Source organism: Acipenser ruthenus, chromosome 1, assembly GCF_902713425.1.
Source record: "Acipenser ruthenus chromosome 1, fAciRut3.2 maternal haplotype, whole genome shotgun sequence".
Taxonomy (NCBI): domain Eukaryota; kingdom Metazoa; phylum Chordata; class Actinopteri; order Acipenseriformes; family Acipenseridae; genus Acipenser; species Acipenser ruthenus.
This window is the reverse complement of record NC_081189.1, coordinates 89,286,303-89,307,842: the sequence shown is the minus strand read 5'-3', so window position 1 is coordinate 89,307,842 and position 21,540 is coordinate 89,286,303. Positions and strand designations below refer to the sequence as shown.

General features: G+C 38.3%; 1 protein-coding gene across 3 annotated transcripts in view; it reads right to left on the bottom strand.

Moving 5' to 3' along the window:
- Window positions 1–19,422, bottom strand: part of LOC117421114 (tetratricopeptide repeat protein 39B-like) — a 44,513-nt gene extending 25,091 nt beyond the window's left edge. The window contains exons 1-3 of one of the 3 annotated variants that reach the window (XM_059031764.1): window positions 19,184–19,422; window positions 9,227–9,261; window positions 381–485 (exon numbers count right to left, since the gene is read on the bottom strand). In XM_059031764.1, coding sequence (XP_058887747.1) covers window positions 381–485; window positions 9,227–9,261; window positions 19,184–19,225 — 182 coding nt within the window. In that variant the 5' untranslated portion in view covers window positions 19,226–19,422. Of the gene's footprint in view, window positions 1–380; window positions 486–4,590; window positions 4,834–9,226; window positions 9,262–11,817; window positions 11,842–19,183 lie in introns of those variants that run through there. The other 2 variants (XM_059031772.1, XM_059031765.1) reach the window with 2 other exon arrangements.
- Between the last annotated feature and the right edge of the window lie 2,118 nt (window positions 19,423–21,540).

The window sequence follows — 21,540 nt, the reverse complement described above, 5'->3', positions numbered from 1 at the left end:
TGTCGCCCATATAAGTATTTATGCTGACATTTGTTTTGTCTATATACTGTATAACATTTAATTATTATGGTTGAACTGCCATTTATAAAACGTCTGAATGGATACTATACGATGCATTTTTACATAGTTTACTGCAATTTATATTAAAGTAAATGGGTGTTTTGTACTGTTTTGATTGGATAGTGTTTTGTTTAACCGTTTGATTTGAGAGAGAGAGAGAGAGAGAGAGAGAGAGAGAGAGAGAGAGAGAGAGAGAGAGAGAGAGAGAGAGAGAGAGAGAGAGAGAGATTTTTGTAAAAATGTAACCTCTCTTAAGCCTTTTGGAAGTTGCCAATAACAAACATCATTCTCCACTAGTAACTTCTCAAACACCAACATACCAAGGTCTCAGCATATCCAGAGCTTCAGAAAACTTGTTGTTCAAAAAGAGGTTAAGTGCCATTGTGCATTCTTCTAAGGCAGTTTTCAAATCCATTTTGGACGCCCTGAAAAAAGAAAACAAAACAAAACAAAACAGTCAGGCAGGACTTTACAGCATAAAACACCATCAACACCACCCACCACTCAGACTGGTGTGGAGTATAAAAAATATACCAGACCCATTTAGAGGGATGGAAATAAGACTCCCATTGCTTAGCAGTTTCATCCATTCCTGGTTTCACTATCAGTTTAATAAGACACACCTGAACTGGTTACCTATACACTGTGGCTAATGAAGCTTGTATTTACATCCCTGCTTTTGTTAATTTTATGACTCTTCAGAACAGCATGAGGTAACTAATTCTTCTTAATTGGGTTTTTTTAATTGATCTAAACTTGCGGACCTAAAAACAACTACCCTTTATATCATTAAATAGGCCCCTCTTTAGCATGTAAATCTTTTTACAGACAGGAATGGGCTACTGGTACAGATAAAGGTTTGCTTTTCAGAATTTTTTTTCTCAAATTTCATCTCGGAGGCAGTATTTCGATCCATCACTGTTTAGATCAATTAAATAGTCAGATATGAAACACACGGTCAGAGACTCCCCAATAGCTACTCAGATCAGTTAAATCAGAATACCGTTTCCCTTATGCATTTTTAGTGCCTTTAGTCAAGTCAAAAAATGGTGTCAATAAAATCACTCCTGGGGAAATCTGCAGCAGAATAAATATACATAGCTTTAAAGGGTCTATGTAGATTCTGCGCTGCTTGGATCATTAACATGAACTCAATTGCTTTGTTTTAACACATCACCTTCACAACCATTTCACATAGAAACTTGACTGTTTTTACTCAGTTTGAATCATTGGTGCATCGATTCCTTTCTGCAGGGGTCACAACATGCCATCGTCACAAAGACACACAAGAATTAAATATAACAGGTCTCAAAACAACTGAATTTGTTATATACAGGCAAGCAAGGGAGCTTTCCTTAAAGCAAATATACTGTTACAATCGCCTGACTGTTTACTTTCCTGTGGTAAAGAGGCGGCACATTTAAAATATGTCAACTATTTTAAAAGATGTCAACTCTATGCTCCATGTTTCTGACGACGCCTCAGCCAAGGTCTTGTCCAGCATTTATGTGGCTTCGCTTCTGCTTTTAATATCGCATTTAAAATAACTACAGATGAGACGGCCATGACAGCCAGTTCTTCATCTGTAATTAGTTAAGCCATTTTTTTTGTTTTACTAAAAGACAATGACAGACTGAAGGAAAGAAATGACAGCACCAGCACACACTTCTAAACGCAGGAAACTTGTTGCGCAACTAATTGCTCAGGTGTGGTCAAATCAGTTACAGGCGATTAAGTTGCGCAATTTCGAGAGCGATTTGGTTGCGCAACTGATCGCTCAGCAGGCTTTAGAGACTCACTATTACTGCCCTTAAGAAACTAAGAGGAAGTAAATGGGAAGAGAATACCAAGTAGTCCCATTGAACTAACTGTGCTGTGGCAGGACTATGCTGATAAGGGACTAAGTGAATGTTATTGTAATTAGAGGACATCTTTACACAGTCAGGTGTTCAGGCTTTAGCAATTTCTTTATGTAAAATATTCCAAATACACCCTTTGAGGTTCACATGATTTGCAGTAAGTGCACTGGTTAGAAACTTGGTCTCATTTTTCAAACAAGCTCATTAATATTGAAAAATTTAACGTCAGAAATGTCAACCTGGAGAGATTAATACAGAACAAAGCAAGATAACAAACAGGTTAGAACTACTTTTAAAATACAATCTTAAAAGGTTTATTATATACTAGCCCTGTAAACTGCATTGGTTATTGATGTAATTAATTGTGCTCAGATTCAGGAGGCAGGAGGGTTGAATTAGATTATGTTAGAGAACATTGCATGCCTTTCAAGGAAGGGCAAGGATCAGCTTTACACATTAATATCATTAACATCCTGTTCTCTTTTAATCCTGCAATATGTTATTTAAAGAAAGGGAAACTTTCACACAGTTTTCAGTTTGTTACAACCGACTATGTGTACTAAGATTTATTGTATTTTGACTGGAGTTTTTTTTATTTTATTTTTTTTATTGAAAAATCAATAAAAACTTAATTGTGCAACAGGCTTTCTTCTTACTGCAATGAATGTCAGTTGATTGCATATTATTTCGTGAGAATGGTGTATTTGTGTGGCCGGGATGAAGGTAAGCAAAGTAAAGCTATCCAACACCTGTCTGGTTTGACTCTTTCAAAGTGAATCAGACAGTGAATCTCTATATTCCTCGTTTTCTAGTTGTGCTGTCATCAAAGTGAAGCAGGAAGCCCCCTGGGTCCTTATTGGTAAATGGACGATACCATTTGTTCAAATTTGAAAATGGGCCATAAGCAAAGGGCGTTAGAAACGATTTCCATCCAAACTCATTTGCTTTCCTACTGTTGTATGTCACTGTCAGGATGTGAGTGGGGCAGGTAAGGATACAATGTCCACAACACAGGGTGTATTTACAAGCTGTCCGGTTTATTTAAAATAAACTATCCCCTCTACCATCAATGTATCCTGTTGTGGTGCGGTGGTAGTGCAGATGATCTGGGTGGTAGTGCTGGCTCCATAGCTTCAGTTCTCGTGGTATTCTTCGGCCAAAGCACAAATCAAAACAACAACGCTCTGGCTTTGTTTCATGTTAACATAAGGGGCTGTACTCGCATAGCTGCGTCCCCTTTGTACTGCCAAACTGTGATCATCCCAGCACCACGCTCTCTCCAATCACAGTGCACAACATAGCTGTTCACAATAGAGCTGTTCAGCAGTCTTACAACTACACAATTCCATCAAGATGGCCGACTTCCGGTTCCATCATATCATCGAGTCGGGCCCATCCCTGTGAAGGTGTACCACCAACCTTACTTAGCGCCCTTCCTGGTCAGGAGGTAGATTTGCAGCTCAGATTAATTCTCTCCCATTCACAGTCACATTAAGTGGTGAAACCTTTAGTGCAATTAACAGGTTTCATGATGTTTCAATAAAGAAACCTTCAAAACAAACTGTGTGAATATTTACAGTATTTTGTGCACTTCTCAGAAAAGCTCTACTCATCTTATTTAAGACCTAAAAATAAATAAATACTTTATGTAACAATTTCAGCGGGTGATTTTAAGACTTTGACCTCTACTGGAGGTTGTTGGTTAATACTAGAAAAAGGTCAGAAGTCATTTTTTGTGAGGCCTGTTCAAATCCAAATCCAGTAGTAAAATGTTTTGTGTAGATCGAATTGGAACGTTAACAATCTGTATTATATTCCAATTTAAGGATATTGTTACAACACTCTCATCTTTCTGAGTCTCTCAACACAAACACATTACCATACTGTATCTACCATACACAGAGAACAAAAAACACCCCACTGTACTAACACTGTATACAGATACAAAAAACCAAAAAGTCCAGCAAACACATTATTTCAAGCTATTTCTAAGCGAGATTCTGAATGTCATTGACATCACCAGATTCATTTTAGACAGTATCAGTGCAGCTGAAGGATTTAGGCAGCCTTCCACTTCCCAAAAGCTACACCTCCAAAGCACTCTGCAATGAAGAAGCCCCTCATATGAGCGCAGCAGAACAATTCACTTTACATTATTAATCTACTCCACACTCTGCCAGCTCTAAAAATAGCTTCAAAAAATAAATAAAATACACATCTTGCAGTACTTCACGTCATACCAGCTACCTCTGCAATGCCTATAGCTCTGAGGAAATGTATTCTACAGTGCCGGATTATAGCTTGGAGCTCTTCAATTTCTTAAAACGAGTAAATTAGGTCAGTAACTTACTGTCAAAGCTTCTTATCACAAGTACAGACAAAACTATGGGCATTTTTACTCTTCTTCCCTTCTCCATCGGTACAAAACCTTGATTTGTTACGGGATGCCAAATTACTAAAAATGTATAAGGTAATTTAAACATCGAGCCTTTAAAAACTCCTCTTCTTATAAACGTATAGGGAAGATCCCTGGCCACCCAGGTCAATCCCATTTAAAAATAAAACCCACTCTGTCCCTCAAAACCCAATCTTGCCAAAATTCTACTTTGAACACAAGTAACCAGGCATGTATATCTCTTTACCACTTAAAAAGACTGGGTGATCTACTTACAGCTTAACAGATTCTTAAAGGACCAGTGGTCCAATGCTTGTCCTGTTCCAAAGCTGGCGAAAGAGTCCAATGTAAAAATCACAGAGGATACTCTGCTTTCCTTAAACAAGATTTCTTTTCCCCTTGCCCCATGGGAGGGAGCCGTTGGTAGAGCTTGGTTGCAAGAGGAGGAAAAGGAGGAGGGGAGAGGCAGCGAGCACAAGGTGAGAGAGAGAGAGAGAGAGAGAGAGAGAGAGAGAGAGAGAGAGGAGAGAGAGGAGAGAGAGAGAGAGGAGAGAGAGAGAGAGAGAGGAGAGAGAGAGAGAGAGGAGAGAGAGAGAGAGAGAGAGAGAGAGGAGAGAGAGAGAGAGAGGAGAGAGGGGGGGGGAGAGAGAGAGAGAGAGAGAGGAGAGAGAGAGAGAGAGAGAGGGGGAGAGAGAAAGAAATTGTTCTAGCTCTCATTAATTATTTATAAAGCAAAAACAAGCTAGCTCAAAAGTTCACATGGCAGCAGCAAGCTGCACTTCATAGCTAATTTAAAAATAAATGCCAGATAAGAAACAGCAGGTATCATTAGCGGCATTTGCTTTCCACAGCAGGGATGGAGAGACTCCTCAGCCAGCAATGCTGCAGCTTCTAGCGCGCCCACCCTCACTCTCTTCCACTCCCCTTGCTCTACTTTATCACTGCCTTCAAGAAAATGAGCTAGATACAGTGCTGAAATTTCTTTGGGATTATAAAACGGCAAAACGTGTAGTGTGGTTTCCAGATAGCTTGGATTACACAGTAAGCCACTTCATTAGAGTACTGCAGCTCAAATGAAGACTCTTATCAGAATTTAGCAGTGATGCTAGGTGTCAGTTCACCTGTAATGTCATGCTGTTCAGTCAGTGGCATAGCTAAGGGGTTGGTTTTAGGAGTTTGAACCCCACCCAAAATGATTCAACGATGTGGGAGAGAGAAAAAAAAAATACAACAGTCAGCCACCTTGAAGCTATAACCCCCCGTCCCAACCAATGTAACTAACTCGTGAGCAGTTTGCTTCGCTGCCCCCGCCTAAGCACACTTAAAAAAAAATCAGTCAAAACACATATCTAGCTGTTATTGGGCAGAGTCCTGTCATTTTTACACCGGATTCAGCCTTCGACTCCTTGATTTGACAACGCATGTGCACATACTATTCAAATCGATACTAGCACTTCTGGAAAATAAAAAAAATGTTATGTTACACGTTAAAAAAAGCAACACTTTGGAATCCCTTAAATTCACCCTGTTGCAATAAATATTTTATTATACTTTCACAAAAAACTGGGCTAATTTTATTTTATTGTAAAGTCCTTAATAAATCCGGCCCAATATCTCTATTAGATGGTGGCAGTGTTGAATGAACAATCCAGTGCTGGTAGACCACAGCATTTAAGCAAAGATTAGGTTATAATCCTGTATATCTGCAGTGTTAAACTAGAGTAACCAGGCCAGGCTTGATATCATTTTGAGAACCTTTTGACATAGGACCCAGAAGCCTTTTCTGCTTCTGGAAGTGTACAAAAAGGAGCTTGGGTTTTTAAATAAATAAACAAATACTCTAAATTCTCCAATTGCCTTGGTCAGCAATGGTAACTGGGCAACAGTTCCCAGACTTTATAAAATCCAATCAGGTTCCCAGATTTTATAAAACCCAATCAGGTTCCCAAACTTTATAAAACCCAATCAAGCTCAACAACCTAGAAAGCAGCTGATTGTTTACTCAAAAATATACAGTGCCTATAGAAAGTCTACACCTCCTTTCAAAATGTTCACCTTTTGTTGCCTTATAGCCTGGAATTAAAATGCATTAAAATAGTTTTTTTTTCATTTATCTACACATCCTACCCCACAACTTCCAAGTGAAAAAAAATACTCTAGAAATGTGTGGAAAATTAATTAAAAATAAAAACAGAAATAGCTTGGTTGGAGAAGTGTCCACCCCCCTTGTAATAGCAATCCTAAATTAGCTGAGATGTAACCAATTGCCTTCAAAATCACACACCAAGTTAAGTGGCCTCCACCTGTGTTAAATTGTAGTGATTCACATGATTTCAGGATAAATTCAGCAGTTCCTGTAGGTTCCCTCTGCTGGGTAGTGCATTTGACAGCAAAGACTCAACCATGAGCCCCAAGGCGCTTTCAAAAGAACTTCGGGACAAAGTTGGTGAAAAAAATATCAAAGGCCTTGCAGGGCAGCAGTGTGGAGTAGTGGTTAGGGCTCTGGACTCTTGACTCTTGACTCTTGACCGGAGAGTCGTGGATTCAATCCCAGATGGGGGACACTGCTGCTGTACCGTTGAGCAAGGTACTTTACCTAGATTGATCCAGTAAAAAAAACCCAACTGTATAAATGGGTAATTGTATGTAAAAATTAATGCTGGATAAGGGTGTCTGTTAAGAAATAAATAACAATCATAATAATAATATCCCTTGGAGCACGGTCAAGATGATTATTAAGAAGTGGAAGGTGTATGGCACCACCAAGACCCTGCCTAGATCAGACCGTCCCTCCAAACTGGATGACCGAGCAAGGAGGAGACTGATCAGAGAGGCTACCAAGAGGCCAAGAGGCTACCATACAACCTAGTTTATGGCCAAGACTGGTCAAAGTGTGCATGTGACAACAATATCCCAAGCACTCCACAAATCTGGCCTGTATGGTAGGGTGGCAAGAACGCCCACCTTGAATCCCATTTGAAGTATGCAAAGAAACACTTTTGTGGTCTGACGAAACTAAAATGGAACTTTTTGGCCTAAATGCAAAGCGTTGTGTTTGGCGCAAACCCAACACAGTGCATCACCCAAAGAACACCATCCCTACTGTGAAGCATGGTGGTGGAAACATCATGTTATGGGAATGTTTCTCATCGGCAGGGACTGGGGCACTTGGTCAGGATAGAAGGGGAAATGAATGGAGCAATGTACAGAAAAGTCCTTGAGGAAAACCTGCTGCCCTCTGCAAGAAAGCTGAAACTGGGATGGAAGTTTACCTTTCAGCTTGACAACGACCCAAAGCACACAGCCAAAGCTACACTGTAGTGGCTAAGGAACAAAAAGGTAAATGTCCTTGAGTGGCCCAGTCAGAGCCCAAACCAAAATCCAATTGGAAATTTGTGGCATGACTTGAAGATTGCTGTCCATCGACGCTCCCCAAAGAACTTAAAGCTTGAACAGTTTTCTAAAGAAGAATGGTCAAATATTGCCAAATCTAGGTGTGCAAAGTTGGTAGAGACCTATCCCAACAGACTCACAGCTGTAATTGCTGCCAAAGGTGCTTCCACCAAGTATTAACTCAGGGGGATTGAGACTTATCCAATTATGATCTTTCATTTTTGTATTTTTAATATATACTTTCTCAATAAAAACTTTTTTTCCCCCTTAATAGTGTGGAGTATGGTGTGTAGATAAGTGGAAAAAAAAATCTTATTTAAATGCATGAAACTCTGAAGCACTGACACAACAAAATGTCAAAAAAGTTCAAGGGGGTGTAGACTTTCTATAGGCACTGTATATTGGGTTTAAAATCTGCTGTTTTCAAGCAAGCACACACACACACAGCAGCCTTCGTGACTTGCTCTTTGAAGAACTATGAATGAATATGGTGCTACTTTGTAGAGCTTGCATTATACATGCAAGTGCACCATTTATGTCTTGCTCTAGGGCAGACTTAATACCTTTAATGTACTGCTGTTTAAATATACCCCTAAGTCAGTATAAATTGCGCATGAAACCAAATTGCAATGAGTATTCTTGGGAACTGTGTCCGGCTCCCTGCCAGATGAAAGGTTAATTCCACTTTATTAGAAGTCACCATGGGAACGGAAGCCTGATGCTCAGCTCCACAGCCACTGCTGGAGAGCCCATGGGCAGCACCCCTGCAGTACAAGTCCCTTGATGCTCAGCATGCTTCTTTGATGCTGCACTTCTATCTCCTCCTAGCAGCTGTAAAAAATTGACCCTCGCTCGGGTTCGTTGCCCCTTTAAGAACTTGACCCAGCACACAGAAGTGGATTTTTTCAAGCGCGTTTGCGCTATTTTTTTAATAAACAGGAAACAAAACAAAACACACAAAATCAAAATAAACACCTAGCTCCTCTTGGAGCACTAACTCAACTTTCAGGAATCCCCTTCCTAACACGGGACAGCTAAGCTGTTTTCCCGTCTTCACAAAACACGCCGGTTTCACACAGCACTTACTTTTTTTCCTCTCTTCCTTTGGCTACTCGGAGACAACGCACCTCTCTGCCTCCTTCCACTCAGCAGCCTCGAGCAGACTGCTTGCTCTCCTTTTAAACTCCCGCACCCGAGTCTAATTCCCAAATAGCCCAGGTGCGGATGATAATTAATAATCAAAGCAAATCAATTGAAACAATAAAGCAATACAAATCAAACAAAAAGGTGCATTCCCACATGTTTTTTTTCTTGCAGGGAGGTTTTAACCCCCTCCCTGCCGTCTCTCACAACCCGCTATATTACACAGCACAGGAACTGACAGAAAACAGCATAACATGCATGGCCTGAAAATAAACGCACCAGCCCTTATCGAACACTTTTTAATAAATACATTTATTCTTTCTTGAAAAAACCTGAAAGAGGATCCAAACAATCAAAATCACATAAATGTACTTACGTAGGGATACTTTCATAGGCATCTTCAAAGTGTTCCTGAAAAACAGCAAAAATGATGCAGATTAGATATCTTGTTTGTGCGGTGACCCATCCCCAGCTGGTTTTCCGCTCTAGCCTGCAGGAGCCCAAAGGCCAATGCTGGGTGGGATCCCCAAGCAAAGGAAAATTAGCTCTAGAAAGATCTGAGCCAGCAATCACTGTGTACAAAATGTATTGCACACCAGGCATCCCAATGTAAATGGAAAGTTGTCCACTAGAACATGATCCATAGCACTGCAGTCCAAACACAGGGGTGTAACCATAATAGATAATGGAGGTGCAGCAAACAATACTTCAGCCTAATTAAAATAAATAAATAAATAAATAAATAAATAAATAAATAAATTATACACATACCCCAAAGCTTACATTTCAGACAAAATTCACAGTACTTCCGTTTTACACCCAGACTGCTGTAGCAGTCAGCATGTGAACAGTTTGCTTCAGAGCTGTCAGTTGCAACACCCACTGAATAAAAGAAGGACATTTGCACAGCAGGGCTTGAAATAACCTTTAAGAAAAAACAGGCCCTGTCTGCACAGTCAGAATAAAACAAATGCATTAAATATTTGGCTGTCCTAGATCCCAAACCAGAAAATCTTGTGCAGCTGCATTTTCCACACAGGCACACACACCACTGCACTTTAAAATGCAGCTGCAAGTCTTCTAAACCAGAACATGGTGAAGTGGGTGAAATTTATTATATTATATTATATATATAATTAAATAAAAATAACAATTTGCTATAATTGTATATATTATTTTGTTTATTTGCCAATAAAGGGTAACTGACTTTCCACAATAAAGCCCGCCGCACACAGCCCGACTCAAGCCATCCCGACTCATCTCATCTGAGTTTGCACAGATTCTACGATCAGTTGTGCTCAGTTTTGGTTTGACGTCACAATTGAGTTTTTCCCGACTGGGTGTCACACACTGCTAAGACTGAATTAGATGGACCAAAACTAAATCCTGGTGATTACTATGTATGCAAATGTAATTAACACTGCCCTGTACACATTTTTGTATTAACTTAACCCAACATAGCGACCCTCATATTATGCATGGCATTGTATGCTGATTAGACGGTGGAGACAGCGCCGCGAGGCAACCAAAAGAAGCGCTTAGCCTATTAATTAATTGACCATTTACACCGTGCAAACGTTTCAGGCAGTGTTTGACTTTTTGTATTGCTTGTCTACTACACTTTAGTCTGTGGTAAATAAAATCCAACCTGTTGATTTTTTATTTGACTTTGGCGTTTTTTTCTCAGCGTGTGGATCTAGGGGGCTTGTGATTTGTGACCTATTGGAAATCGACGCACCGGTTACTTCTGTTTAGCGCAGTAAGAAAATATAGGCTGCCAGTAGATTGATATTAAAAAGGTAAATTGATAACTTACCTTTGATTAGTAAACGCCTAAAAAAACACAATTCAAATGTGCAAATATCTGGTATTTTTGAATTCGGGACACTCTGAGCAATTCAAGACTAATGTATTTTTTACCTGTTGAACTAAAGCTGTCAACATTCTGCCATCTTGTATGACAAGATACATGACAAGCTACGTCACTTAAACCTGCTTCACCATTGGTTGACTAATCGGTCTCAGTCAGTCTTGGTCGGCAACCACCGCACACAGACAGACTGATCACATCTGAACGAAACTGCGTCTGAAAAAGATTCAACATGTTCAATCTTCAAATCTGAAGATATCCCAACTGAAATCTGCATAATCTTGGTTTTAAGTGCACGCACACTAATACGATTCATCCAGACTCTGTACGGCCAGTTGAGATGAGATGAGATGAGTCGGGACGGCTTGAGTCGGGCTGTGTGCAGAGGGCTTTATAGACATTAGGAAAGTACCTCTTATCGCAATCTAGTGGGGACTGGGGAATATTTTGATTGTAAAAGATGGTAAGACAACACAATCTTCTTTGTAAAATACAAGGTGCATTGAAGGACTAAGCCTAATGCTAGAATATTTCCCTGATATTAAGACAACCTATAGAAAACGGTAGTTCTTCATTACTCATTTGCTGTGGGGGTCCTATTACTTGTTTATGATCTCCACCTACACCCAGTTTACAGTAATACTGTTAGAAAACATGGAACAAGAATTGCATAGCAGTTTGCTATTCATGTGGACTGGCAGAGCTATACTCATGTTAAAATGCACGTACTGCTGACAATTGATGAGGGCCAGAGTCACAGACTCGGGGTTTACAGTTTACTTGCCCAGCATTGAATGCAAGCAGGCAATAAATAACAGTACTATGGGCTGGAAGGTGCCCAGGCTCGAAGGAGATTTTTAGAATGCAAGGCTTAAGCAGACAATGAATAGCAGTGCTACTGGACTGCCAGGACCCCAAGTAGGGAAGAGAGACAAAGAATTCACTCTAAGAGATCTAAACAGAGCGTTGGACCAGAAGGGGTCCCAGCACTTTATAGACAGAACACATCTGGCCTATATTAGCAAAAAGCCAGAAAGGTCAAATGTGAGTTCAGAGTTAGTCACACTACAAGCTACACACTACATACACATACTTACACTTTTATGCACTCGACACTCCTCACATGGCACACAGACCCTGAAACAGCCATAAATCAGCCAGGTGTAGTTTCGGGTGACTGGTCCACAGCCAGGACTGGGGAGAGGAAACCCAAACAGGCTTTTGCTATAAAAATGTAAGATGCCTTTTCTTCATTGAATCTTTCTTTGAATCCTTTCTTGGGCCTGAGAATTAATCTTTCTTTGGATCCGAGAATGATTCCCTGCATATATTAAAATAAACCTAACATTTATTAAAGAAATGGAGTCTGTGCAGTTTAAGAAACACTGATACTCACTTTTTAAATTACATCAAATACAATGTTCAGTGTCTCTCCCGTCTTGTTACTTAATCCATAAATACAAAGTTACTTTCTTTTTTTATATTATACAGCACTATTTTAAAATAGCATTTTGGATTACCTAGTGTTATCTTCAGTAAATTAGTCCAGGACTAGTGCTAAACAGGTTCTGTGAAACCAGCCACGAGTGTTCAAGGCAGTGGCTATAATGCAAATGCTGCATTACATGCTGCAAAAATGGTGTCAGTAGGGGAACACAGGTTCACATTCTGACTGTGCCAAGTTATTTGCAGAATATTTATGTGACTAATTAAGTGCATAGCAAAACCTGGAATTACCCAAACTGCAATGCAACAGGTGTCTTATTTTCATCTTAAAATTAGCAAATAGCCTTGAATACAGTAACAAAAATGCTGCTTCAACAGTTTTTTTGGTTGATTTTTAAAATGTTAACAGGTTATAACCTGTTTAGCACACAACTAAAAGGGTATAGCAAGCAGGTTGTCAATTTGAGGAAAAGGGTCCATTGCAAAGAATACAGAAGCATTCAGTGACTGTGTACTGTTGCAGACATCCCATTCTGACAGTATGCCCATGGCTCCAAATATTAACTTTCAGCAGAACAAGGATAAAAAATAGTTACACTCGAATTGTACTGTGCTTATCAGTAGGGAGTTATTCAAAGTCACTTTGGTCCCCTTTACTACACGAGCCACTGGGGACCCTCACACATTTTATTCTAATATTTAGAAAGTCAACCATAAAAAAAAAGAAGTGATAGAAGGCGGCCCATGTCCTGTGGTGACTCACAGAATTTTTTTTTTTCTACTGATTCATTCCTACTCCTTGGTTAAAAAGTGAGCTGGATTACCTCAAAACAAACCAAATGTGATATAAACTGTTCTTTGACCAGGGTATTCAGTAAAATTACATTTGAATATGGTATTGGCCTAGTTTCCAAACAACTAATATATATGGCTAATTTGTTAGGATAAGAAATGTAAAACTTAAACTAATATACATAATTTTTAAAAGTAGAAGTCAGTACACAGAACTCTGGTTGAGTCTCTCTTCTGCTTTATCTGGTGGATGATTCCTATGTATTATTATTATTATTATTATTATTATTATTATTATTATTTAATCCAGGGCGATTTACAATTGTTACAAGATATCACATTATACATTATTTCACATTATACAGATATCACATTATTTATTTATATTTTTTACACAATTTCCCATTTATACAGTTGGGTTTCTACTGGAGCAATCTAGGTAAAGTACCTTGCTCAAGGGTACAGCAGCAGTGTCCCCCATCCTGGGATTGAACCCCCGACCCTCCGGTCAAGAGTCCAGAGCCCTAACCACTACTCCACACTGCTGCCCTATGTAACCTTAATCTGTCCCCTTGCTTGATGTGATGCTGCCGACAGCTGCCACGTCAAGTCCTTTCGCTACAGGAATTATCCGAGGCACAGCCAAACCAAGGTATCCAGAGCTTTTGCAAACACGCCAAGGCTGCCAAAGGCCTCTCCTCTTGTAGCCAGGGAATTACTTGTAACTTAACTGTGCTCTTTAATAAGTGTCTGTGGAAACCTGTCTTAAAGTCACTGAAGCGCTAAACACTATCAAGTGTAACAGTGCTTTGTTAATGGGTCAATATCTTCCAAAATGACTCAATGCTCAGAATTGGGTGCACCTCTCCTGACCCAGAACAACACTGTCTAGTTAAATTAGTGTACACAGCGAGCTCCAGGTATTAGAATAACACCACTTTCTGAGAATAATAGGAGCATCTACAACATGTCCTTAAACTAAAGGTTATTGTACTTTGTTCCAGTTTTTTTTTTCTTCTTTTTAAATCAGTAAATAATTGACAGCAAGAGAAAACAGTTTTTATAAATTGGGATTCAATTCACTACTCCTACTTCAAAATGAGTAGTTTATTAAATATAGTAAATATGGACTGGAGAGGAAGGCTATAGCGGAAAATTATTGACACGAGGGAAGACTATTGTTACCGACAGAGGGCTATAATGTCCACAGGCCGCAGGGCATTTAATTTTCCACTATGGCTGAGTCTGCAGTACACTAATATTGAATCAGTCAAGAAAATAAGTGAGGCAAGGTTGGACAGTAAATACGACCATATATTTTGTTTAAAATATAGCTGATACAGCATATGTAAATAAACAAACACAAATAACACAAAATGTTTTGAAGTTCATACCGCATAGTTATCAAAGTTTATTTTGGCGTACAGCTCTCCGTCTGGTTTGCTGACTGCTGCATAATACAGTTTACATCCCGCCCATCATATTTGTTTTCATCGAGTTGAAGTTGTTTGAATTTCAGAAAGTCAAAAAATAGTGACAGTGACGTTTTATCACCATTTTAGTGTTTGGAGCATCTTTCTTTTTTAATTCATTTTCTGTTAAGTCATAGAACCAGTGTTCAGACATTTTCAATAGTTTAATATATTTTTGCTCCTATTATGAGGTTTTAACCAATCACAGGCCAGAATTTCCAACCAGTGATTCTCATATATTATAAATAATTAACTGTAAAAACAAAGTATAGTTAAATGTAAAATGTAAATATTTAATGAATACTGCAGTGCTCTAGCTTCAAGACATACAGCTGTTCCTTGTCTATATCCATTCCCAAATAGCGATACGTTTGTCATCTGGAAATAACAAACTGAGACTGACAAAACGAAACACAAGAACGCTGTGGGAAAGCAGACCAGAGCTTTGCTGCATATTCATTAAAATACAAAAGCAATGAAGAGTGCCTTGATGGAACAGTAATAGTTCTGAAGTATATATATATATATATATATATATATATATATATATATATATATATATATATATATATATATATATATATACACACACACACACACACACACACACACATACACATACAGTATATGGTGTATGGTGGTTTCATGTCAGGTTCATTTTCCTGCCGTGTTTCTTTGTGGACCAAGTTATGAAAGAAGGAGCTACTATACAATTAAGTGTGTTTTCTCATTAAGGGTTGTTTTTTTGTATCTGCTTCGAACAGTAACATTTGCTCTTATTAGGACTGAAGTCATTGTATTTTGTATCTTGCTCTTAATTGTACTATAATTCCAGATATGTATTATTTTGTATACAACTGTAAGTCGCCCTGGGTAAAGGTGTCTGCTAAGAAATAAATAATAATAACATCTATAATTGAAACTCAAGCACTCTTGGCATCAGATAAGAAACTTTTTTTTTTACTTGGAAAGTGTTTTCTTTGTTTTTATGACAAGGACTTAGTGCAGCAGTTTTACACAGCTGCTCATCTGCATCAGGGAAGCAGGTTATGAATTAACTCATCATTGTCCCTTGCAGCACACATCAAGGTATTGTTCATGTAAAATGTTGATTTCTGTGGAACTTTAGATGCAAGATAAGTTCTTTGCCAACGTGTGGGATTTATGATGTGTCATCTACATACAGTAACCTAGATGCCTTGGAGCAAAGTTCATCTAGAACAATATTGTATGACTAATACTTTTAAAAAGAAAAATATCTGAGATCAGGATTTGCTCGTTATACCTCAAAGACTGGAGGTCAATTACCTATCCACTGGGCTACTGACGTTGATCAGGAATCGGAACATAGTATCGCTGCACAGCACATCAGCACAGGGCACTTATTCGTTTGTATGTGTTATTTGTATGTCCTGATAAACATAAATCAATGTAGGATTTACTTACAACAGGGATCAAGAGGATATTTTTTTGCAAAATGAACATCTTGCTATTTTAGTTTTTCAGAAACTTGTTTAAAAATTGGATTGATTGCACACCAGTCTTAGGTTAATCAGTAGGATTGGGGGGGGGGGGGTTAGAAAAACGTGCACAAAGATTGGCTGTTATTCTCTCATATCACACCCAATTTTGTACTTTGCTGAACTTCACCGCAACTCCCTGCTATTCTTAAGGCTGATCGACTTCGGGGAAGTTAGCACTGGCAAGTTATGAGTGGAACGTTTCAGTACTACGCTGTTAACCAATTAGCTTTTACACAAAATAAGTGACACTCAAAGACAAATGTACACCATCATGCTTTATTCAAATATGAGCAGAAGGCTTAGCTAAAGCAGTGTATGGTGGTTTCATGTCAGGTTCATTTTCCTGCCGTGTTTCTTTGTGGACCAAGTTATGAAAGAAGAAGCTACTATACAATTAAGTGTGTTTTCTCATTAAGGGTTGTTTTTTGTATCTGCTTCGAACATAATGTTATCATATTGGCTAATCGGTAACTGAAAATATTTGATTTGTGAAGTCTTGAGACCCTTGGCAATATAAAATGGCATATTTTATGGTTACAATTAAAACTGCTCACAATTGGTGGTTATAGCAGTACGTTGTTGCATCACTTGAATACAGGTAACAAATCAAGCAATAATATTTTGAGGTCACAAATTAAAAAAAGGTTCTGTTATTTAATGCCCTGTTATTCTACACAACCACAGTATATTTAATGGATGCACAGCAAATATTGTTGAACAGTCACAGCTAATGTATGCCTCAGTGTTCTCATGCATGAATAAGTCAATAAATTCTGTGGTGACTGTCTCAATAACTTATGCCAAACACTAATACGGCTCTGTGTATGTTGTAAATACAGGCTGACATTTATGTCTATGTCAGCATATTATTTTCTATTGAAATAGTACTACAGCTGTATTGCAAAAAATGTATTACAGCTTTAAGATATCTAAAATCACAGAAGTCAGATCCTAGAAAGAAAGAGGTTAACAAACTGGTAATGTGGCAATGATCAGTTTCCTCCAACAGTTTCACAATAATAGGGTATACTAAACAGTATCACGTCTCAGAGCCTTCTGTATTCTGTGCAGATTCAGATCTACTGTAGATATATTTAGATCACAGCTATTGCGCATGTAAACAATAAAACACAAACACACCGACACCAGTGCAAGTTGTGCTATGTTTATGTAGTATAATATATAATATTTATTGCAACAGCGATCAATAGGACATTCTTTAATGTGCGATGATGTTTTAATGATAAATGCCTACATGGATTAAAGTTTAGTGCAGAATGAATTGGGAAACTATGGCTGAACAACTGTATTAAAACAGCCGACTTGCCAAATAAACACCTTGTTATTAACATGTGAAAATGTTTTAAATGGTAATATTTTTACTGTTGCAAACTGAATGAACACCAGTCTCAGTTTGTCGATCCCACCATTTATCATTACATTTACAAAATGTATAACATCATTCCTTTCAAAGTTCTGAGCCAATGTACAGTCTCCTGCAAGGCAGATTCTACCATTAAAACAAATACAAAATAAAAACATATTTAAAACACAAGTTACTGCCATGACACCATTTAATTAAAACCCTGACTTTTACCTCATGTGACATAAACTATGTGGAAGACAATTATAAAACTTCTGTGTTTTTAGTAATCTGATTAGAAAGTGCTGAATCACGTGTTCATATCTTCTCTGTGCTGGTTAGATTTGACCTTGTTTCACAATATACTGTACACGGCCAGTTCTATAGATCCTAGCACTAATCATTCTGGATCAAGTGGACCAAATTCTTGGGAGCCGTCTCACCGATTTGTGGGTGACGATACATAAACCACATTTGAATGAGAAACTGGTGCCATGGTACTGCACCATGTTCAACATGCAAAAGTGCCATTTTAAAGCATGTTTCAAGGGATTGGTCACAGAAGAAAAAAGTGAGCCTGCAGCAGGGAACAGGGCAGGGCAGTGGAACCCTTTACTGCAGTGGAACCCTTTACTGCAGCAGAGAAGGCAGTGGAATTAACTAATGAGAAGCCTGTAGTCATGTTCTTAGGATTGTAGTAAATAGGAAACCTTTTGTGTGCAAGGGTTTCATATATTCCATTTAAAGCCTTTGTTTTCTACAATAACTTTTTCACCAAAATAAAACATAATACCTAAAAGTTTTGCATGAAAAAAAAACTATTAAAACACAAACTATTGAAAATAAAAAGAAATAGCTTTTCAAAAATCACTAGGTTACTAAAGAGCAGTAAACCTTGAACGAGTTCATAAGGGGGGAAAAAACATCCCTGATAGCAACATACAATAAATAGTTCTGACTGAAATACAGTATTACACATACAGTAGCTCACATAAATACAGTACTGTGAATTTTAAGTTTTTTCAAAGGTGTGGTTAGTATGACATCCACACGATGTATTGTTTTGGGTAACATCACTAGCACAAAGTATATCCAGCCTTCACTTGTACAACAATATCAACCATCTTTGCACTGTGAATTTAAATTCTCATCAGTACACTGTACAATGTGCAGCAGACTGTTCCAAGTAATCAGCCATGATTACTGTTTACTGATAAGTCTTAAGAAAACTGCAGAGTGCTCAGTGAACCACAGTCAATGTATATTGCACACCTGTACTTCATTTCTAAATGCTACGGTAGAACTAGGATTTCAGTAACAGAAAACACATCTCTTTTGACTGGTTTAAAGTTCTAGGCATTTTTCTAGGCACAGTAATGAAACACATGGACACTAATGTCATTAATGTACTTGAGCTCTTAAAAAAAAAAAAAGGAGCGCTCTTAAATCTTTCATAGTTATACATATTGGAAAGAAGTATCTGGTTTGCTCAAATTAATTGAACGGATACACACATTAATGTCAAATAACATACCAATTTGAAAATTGAAGTTTTACCCAAAGACACTTATTTTGCGATTAGTATTCCTACTGCTGAATCAGACAACCAGTGTTTTTTGCTTTGCCTCTGGAATTCGAAACCTTCTGATGTGCTACTAGCTAGAGTAAATGTACTGTAATACTATTAATTCAAGCTTCGCGGTCGCTAGTTATACTATATTGTACAGTACTGTTTAAAGATGTTAACATAATTTATATTCATTGCAACGCAAAATGAGAACCTGTAAAAGTAATTGGTAAGACCTGAAAAATAATTAAATGTCTTGAGTAATACAAGTCTCCGTAGTAAACGTTCAAATGAATTTACCTCATCAACATCATGTCCAGCTCCGTTTCCTACGTAAGCCATCGTAGTCCCTGAGAGTAGAACGTGGAAAAGCAAAACAAAAAGTATTTATTATTTAAAATAATAATAATAATAATAACATGTAGAAATCTCAGCCTCAACGGCAAAATGAAAGTAGTGTAGTTCTTTAGTTTCAGCGTTCCTGGAATGACTGCTTTCCGCCGGATTCAGTCACTAAAGCTTGTACTGGTGGTAGCTCTTTTATAAAACACACCTCCTCATAAAATATTACTTTTAAAACACACCTTCTCGGTGTATCGGCTATAGACACACCTACCAAACTCACACTGTCACACCGTGGCACTGTTTGCGATGTGGTGTCTTGTATGTTTATTTATTTTTGTAATTTGTGTGTGTATATATATATATATATATATATATATATATATATATATATATATATATATATATATATATATATATATCCAGACCAGGCACACTATATTCAAACTAGTGACGTCAAAATGCCATATTTAGAATCTGGGTGCGTTCGCGGAGATCACTCTGCACAGATTCTGAACAGAATCTGACCAATTTTAACAGTCTCTCCCCCCTCCCTCCCCCCCCCGATTTCGTGTAAATTGCGTAATTTTTCTTTAACCATAAAAAAGTCCAGATTTATCTAAATACACACGCGTATCACAAACTCAACATTTAAAATCAGTCTAGAAATCTTTTCTTTTCACTTCAAATAAATCAGTGAATTTAAATATTTTGTTTACACTTGGCAAGTCAACATTTAGCTAACATTTCTAATAAATAAATCCGTGAAAAAATACATGTAACTTAACTCTTTTTTTGTTTGTTTTGTTTAAACTTGGCGATTCAACAGCAGCTGACAGACACATCTGAAAAACATTATCGTTCAGCAATTAAATCTTCGGTTTTCACAAAATACAGTAAGCACATCGGGAGCGAAGCGAACTACACGAATACAGCACGAGTACAAAAAAATGTAGCTAGTCATGAAAAGAAAAGACTGTCTCCTTTTGCTCCTTTTGTGGAGACGAAATAAAATAAATAAAACACAGAAGAGCATGGGAACATCACTGATAGTCCCCATCACTGGCTAAAATTAAGTTGAAATAAAGAGAGATAGACATACCATTAGGTTGGCCCAAAGATGCACCTGGCGATCTTTTCTCAAAAGTGGAAGTCTATATATTAACATATTTTAAATAAAAAAAAAAAAATAGTTTTTTCTGTGGGTTGTGTTGCATTAACATTTGTTGGTACCCAACCACAGACATATGTTAATGCAACACAACCCAGGCCCTGTCATGTTATCCCTTACATATAAACACCCCCTCCCCCCTGTCTAATTTAACAATAAACAGTTTACTTCTATTGAGTGTCTACACTGTCTCTCAGGCTGCAACAGGCAGGCAGGTACTGGGCTGCTAGCTCTGTTGTTAGAGCCTCCTCTCCCAGCAGGATCCGCAGTTTCTCAGGGTCAGGCAGGTGTGAAAACTGTGTCAACTGACTTGAGAATTTAGGGAGGTATGTCCCTTATTTGGCAGTATTTGCAGCAGGACATCAGGAAGTGCACCATCTTTTTCGACTTCTCCCAGCTTACAGTGACTGCACAGCCTGTTCTGTCTGGCCAGCCAGCTGTTTTTATGGTGACCTGTTTCGATGGCCAGGCTGTGGTCATGGTCTCTCTCTCTCTCTCTCTCTCTCTCTCTCTCTCTCTCTCTCTCTCTCTCTCTCTCTCTCTCTCTCTCTCTCTCTCGCTGGATGGATGGATGTAAAATCCCTGTACCCCAGTGTTCCTTGGAATGAAACTTTAGAAGCATATAAAGAAGCACTGGATACAGAAAGAATAAGGACATTATACAGAAGAAGTATTAAATATGATCAAGATAGTTTTAGAAAACTGTTGGGTAATAAAAGTTACAAGCAGAACGATGGCACAGCGATAGGCTCACAATTAGGCAAGCACATATATGGGTAAATGGGAAGAAATGTTATTTAGTAAACTAGCCAAGAAACCTTTAGAATACACATATGGATGACTGGCAAAGTGGCTGATTGTGAACAGGTGCAGAGGTGATGCAGTGCAGGAATAACACAGACAGAGATTGTAATCCGGCATGGAAAAGGGGTATTTTATTTTTATACTCCAGGTCTGGTGACCAAAACAATGATCCCCGGCAATACACAGCAATCTGTAATGCACAGGGTAAAATAATAACGGGTTGCAGTCCCAAACAATAAACACAGGTATCCCTCCCACAATATACATACACGGTCACCAGTCTGTTGACTGCTGTAGTGCTCGTGGTGGGTGATACAGTTTAATGAGTGACAATAGTGCA